A 5,226-nucleotide genomic window follows, 5' to 3' on the forward strand; every position below is an offset into this window, starting at 1 on the left:
TTATAAAATCCATATAGGAATCACTGAAATTCCTGATTGCACCATCCTATAGATTACATGTCAGAAGAATACATATAAAACCATATAGAAGTAGGGAATTAACACAATGTTAAAAAAAACTGATGTATACATCCATATAGAAAACTCTGCAAATCTTCTTTGTAATTTCATATAGATTACATGTTAGAAAAATACATATAAATCCATATAGAAGTAGGGAATAAGCACAATGTTAAAATTAATCTTAATTGTATATTCATATAGGAAAAACTTCAAATCTTCTTTGGAATTGCATATAGATTACATGTAAGGAGCATTCATATACATCCATGTAGGTGCTCAGGGACTTAAGTTTGTCGACAGGAAAATCCTGTATGGATATCCATATAAATACTTATAAGGAAAGGGATGGTCTTGAAATTACATTCAGAAACCATCTCAAATTCTAATAGGAAATGCATATAGTATAGATCACAAAGAAATCCATATAGATACTTGTAGATTTTCTATGTGGCAAATTTTCTCTAAGTGGCATTACCAATAGAAACCATTAGGAACAATTAGATACTTATAGAAGATCCATATGGATCTATGAGACATTTAATGGATGGTTTTTACGATTAAAAGAAAATCTATTCGTTTTGTCTCAAAATTATTTATAAATTCAAACAAAAACTAAGCGTCTTATTAAACAATGAATCCTAACAAAGTAGCTCTTTTTTGGTGCACTATTATTGTCGATTCATCTTTTTTCCAATATTGCATAGTTTGACCGCAAAAGGGAATTTCGACTTTTTTGCGATGATGTTTAGCTCAACATTTTTTTGTTAAAAAATAAAGCCTAAGGATAAATTGTTTGCATATTTGTGTCCTATAAATAGCTGTGCATGGAATTTTTCCAAAATTAAAAAAAGTGGTCTCAATATTTTTGAAAATGCTCTAACTTTTCGAGATTTCGTCTAAAATAGCTAGCTGAGGAACTCTTCCTTTCTTTTCACATCCTTATAAAGTATGTCAAAGGGGAAATCAATCGAATAACTGCTTTATATGTTAACCTTGTTTACAGACTGCGACAACGACGACAACGGCAACGACAGATAGACACCGACGTAAAAACTATTTTTTCTGTCTCAGGGGGCCTCAAAACGTCGAAATTGGAGTCCGCGAAAGTCATTTTTCACATAAAACCAATACCTTCTCATTAGGATGAGAACGCAATAGTTCATTATTTTTACATTCTCATCACTTATGATTGAGAAAGTATTAGAATTATCCGAAGTTTGACACTACAGATTTTTAATGGATCTCTACGTTTCCAGACCCCCTGAATAGAATCCGAGAATCAGAGCTTTTACGATGAAGTCTGTGCAGTCCGTCTATAAAAATGAACGGATCACATCGATCTTTGGCACACTTTTTTTAGGTCTTAAAAGAAAGGATAGCATCACAAATCGAGATAAAGGAAAATGCCTGAAAAAAGTATTGTAGTTTTTTATTTATTTTAAGTTTGTTCAGAAAATATACGTTCACAAATGCCTTACAGAGCTTTGAGAAACTTCATCTTTAACTATACTGAATTGAATAGAAAATTCAGAACATAAATACTGTGATCTAAAAGAGATCTGTTTGATGTTTCATTCATGCATTTCAAATGCAAAGAATAAATATCTTCTATGAGCGTCAAAAATCAGTGTTTTCCTTCCTTTGACTTTTCTTTGTATCGTGTGCGTTTTTTTGGCTCAAAATGTTTGTTTTCTTTTGTTTTTTGGGATTTTGAAAATGCTATAAAACTGCGATAATTTTCTTTTTATCAAAAAAATAATAGGGAGAAGTTGTTCGTATTTTCGATCAATATAAATATACGTACATAACATTGTTAAATATTATAAGAAAGTGGTCGCAAAAATATTGAAAATGCTCTAGCATTTCAAAATCTCGTCAAAAAAACTTGTTCTTTCTTTTCGTATCCTTACAAATAATTCCAAAGGACAATCCAATCGAATAATTCCTTCAAATGTTACCGTGTTTACAGACTACGACAAGAACGACGAAACAAACGCCGACGTGAAAAATTTTTTTGTGAGACAGGGAGCCTCAAAACGTCGACAATTGATGGAATCCGCGAAAGTAATTTTTCATATAAAACCAATACCTACTCATTAGGATGAGATAGTAATAAGTATTACATGGAATTTTTTCAGAATTTTAAAATCAACAAAAAATATAAATCACTATTTAACGTTTGTCTTATATTAAAATAGTTATTTCGATCTTGCATTCGATTTATTATCACGTCTAAACTATTTTTTATTTATGTACTAGTTATGTAAATGAATGTTCTTTTTTCAATAAATTGAGATGTATTATAAAGTGAAATATTTACTTTACTTCTGTAAGAGACAAATTAGAGAAAATTACATTTCTTAAAACCTACCTATTAGTATATATGTGTAAAAAAAATGAATGATAAAACTGAGCACGACACATATAATTCTTAGTTGGCCACGTTCTTCTCAGTGAATTCGGGAATCTTGCACTGTCTTACTACAAAAGCACTCCGGCCACGATTTTTAAGAAACAAGCCGTTCTCTCATATTCGTCTGAAAATAAAAAAGTTTATTTTTTGTACAGATGTACGAGAATGTGTTAGTGTAAAGTTTATTATTTGTACTCGGAAATAGATACAATACAGATTGTTGAAGATTAAGTTAAAGCAGTATAATTATTTTCTATAGAGTTATCTTTCTTGCTCTTGCGATCTTTGATCGGAAAATATCTTGTCGAGAAGATCTTTGCAAATATCTTCTCTCTCCAAGCTGTCTTCAGCTTTGGCATCTTTTAAATGTCTTTCCAGCGTTGGTTTGAGACAAAGCTCAGGCCTCCGGCACTCTTTTAGTGCCGGTAGGAATCCATTATTGGTTAAACCTCCGAGTACACTTAGTAATTGTTCCCTGAAAATTAATTTCATCAGACCCATAACCTCGCTTTTCAAATTTCTATGAGGTCATAATTTTCATTCATATTCTGTTTATAAATTATAATGTGAAGAAAAAAAATTATTTCTACATAACAGGGTTACAAGAAATATATTGACATTACTAATGTCAACTTGATTAAGTACATAAAAATTACTTTGTATCTGCAAGAAGGTTGCCCATTGTAAGTAGACCAGCTATTTGTTCGACAAGACCCATCTTGATCAAAGTAGCTTTCAGGTCATTCAGGTTGTCTCTATTAGAAAGCGACGAGAGCAAGAAAGCAGACTTGATTTGCAATTTTTCGACAGGACTTTGTATGGCCCTTAGTAATATGGAATAACCATCGTTCACTTCCATGTGCTTCAATGCCACGGAATGACCCCTCACTATACCTGCAACAAGTATAAAAGCAGAATATTAAAAAGCCGTTTCCTGCGAAATCGTCTTGAAAAAGAAAGATTTTTTTATTAAAGCTATTCTTCTGTTTAAATGGATAAGTTCATTACTTACAAGAAACAGCGTATAAGGCTTTAACTCTTGCTTGTTCACAAGGGTCTGTGTCCACCATATTCAGTAAAATTGGCATGTAACCAGCCTCCAATATCTTCTCTTGACAAAAAGGGTTATTTTGACTTAATTCGGCGATGAGATCAGCCACTCTCCACCTAATTCCGCTGTGTGGAGAATTTAGACAGGGCCCAAAAATCGAGAATCCTCCGATTTTGTAAAAATCGTTGGCCACGTCTGTACTATCAGCAAATTCGGATATTCTTTCAAGGGCTGCTTCATAATCGGCAGGATTATCATCTGGTCTGAGATCAACCACATTTTCGAGGATTTTTATAGATTTTTGTAATTCTTCTATGACATTGACTGTCATCGAAGCTAGAGCTTCATTTAAAAACTTTTTTCGCTAGAAAGAATAATCAAAATTTAGATACGTATATAGTATATTTTTAAAGCGTTAAAAATAGGCTGAGGATGAGATTCCATGGGATATATATATACTTTGATTGCAATTATTTACCTCCGCATCCAAAGGTTGAAAACGTGATTCATGAGGTGCATCTTCGGATTTTGTCGCTTCTAGTGCAAAACGAAGAAGACCTTGTAAATTTACTGGTTGCCTTGGTTGATTGGGTATTGGTTGGGCTGGTGCTTGATTGAGATCTTGTGTTCGAGGTCCTTCTATCGAAAGAGGTCGTATGTTACTGCTGGCATTATCCTGCCTAGAGCTGTTGTCCGACTTGGCGTTGTTGCTACAAGTATAGATAATCACATTTTTTTAAATTCAGTTGAATTCTATTTAAAGATGAAATTTAAACAGACCAAATACTGAACTTCAAAGGATACGTAAATAACTCAGTCTCCGCATGCATTTAAAGAAATTCAAAACTGTTATTATGATTTTTAAAAATTCCAAAATTGAAGAGCACAAAATTTGAAATTGCGTAATCATATACAGAATCGAACACTTTTAAATTTGTAAAGTAGGTGGTTAAGAATTAAGCATTAACGATAAAAAACACAACAATAATCCTTTGAAGTTAGTTTTACGAATATTAAACAAAAATTAGAATAAATGGAATGAAATAATCTCTAAAATAAAGCTTAGGAAATAGGAAAAATATCCATTGTATGCAACACATGAAAAGCTTGTCGTGGCTTCTAGAAAAAGTAATATGCTCAAATCTTCATAAATTTAACCTAAAAATGGAACAAATTTAGGAAACTTATAAAGTAAAAGTAGAATAGAATCTTCTTAGGAATAAATAATTGATCTTAAACTTACCTATTCATATTTCTGCTTTGTTTTCTTGTGTGAGATGCTCCCATTAATCGATAAAAGCACGTTTAATCTGTAAAATGACGTGATGGATTCATTCCTGACAAATGGAGTTACTACGAAAATGATACAATTTTAGCGTGTTTCGAGGTGATATTCTAACTTGGGTGCTTTCGAAACTTTACACACTTTGTCCACAGACGAATTGCAAAAACTTACTAATTCTGCTGCACAGATGATTCGACTGGATCTGTCTATAAACGGCTTACAGCTTTTGCTGCACTAACAATGCGCCCATTGGCAAAGTTTATAATATCTTTGCCATTGGATCATGTAATGTGCCGTTGAAAGTTTCACTTTGAAAGTTTCAAAATTCGAAATTTATGATCAATGAAATTTAAACGAAACTTATGAAATTTATAGAAATTCAACTTCCTAATATATGTTGGCACTTTAGATTAT

The 5,226-nt window shown here is 32.2% G+C and overlaps 1 protein-coding gene across 2 annotated transcripts; it reads right to left on the reverse strand.

Annotated features, from left to right (window-relative positions):
* Window positions 1-2,397: 2,397 nt before the first annotated feature.
* On the reverse strand, window positions 2,398-5,132 carry LOC117177112 (hsp70-binding protein 1). Of its 2 annotated transcripts, XR_004467665.1 has the most exons (7): window positions 4,984-5,132; window positions 4,771-4,837; window positions 4,006-4,237; window positions 3,489-3,891; window positions 3,133-3,370; window positions 2,686-2,951; window positions 2,398-2,600 (listed from the first exon to the last, which is right to left on the reverse strand). XR_004467665.1 is itself a non-coding variant. In XM_033367605.1 (6 exons), exons 2-6 carry the CDS (start codon window positions 4,812-4,814, stop codon window positions 2,738-2,740), a joined length of 1,131 nt encoding a protein of 376 aa, XP_033223496.1. In that variant the 5' UTR covers window positions 4,815-4,837; window positions 4,984-5,131; the 3' UTR covers window positions 2,635-2,737. The 2 variants fall into 2 exon arrangements, 1 of the variants encoding a protein (XP_033223496.1); XM_033367605.1 differs by lacking the exon at window positions 2,398-2,600 and having other exon boundaries at window positions 2,635-2,951; window positions 4,984-5,131.
* Between the last annotated feature and the right edge of the window lie 94 nt (window positions 5,133-5,226).

Source organism: Belonocnema kinseyi, chromosome 7 (assembly GCF_010883055.1).
Source record: "Belonocnema kinseyi isolate 2016_QV_RU_SX_M_011 chromosome 7, B_treatae_v1, whole genome shotgun sequence".
In the NCBI taxonomy this organism is placed as follows: Eukaryota; Metazoa; Arthropoda; class Insecta; order Hymenoptera; family Cynipidae; genus Belonocnema; species Belonocnema kinseyi.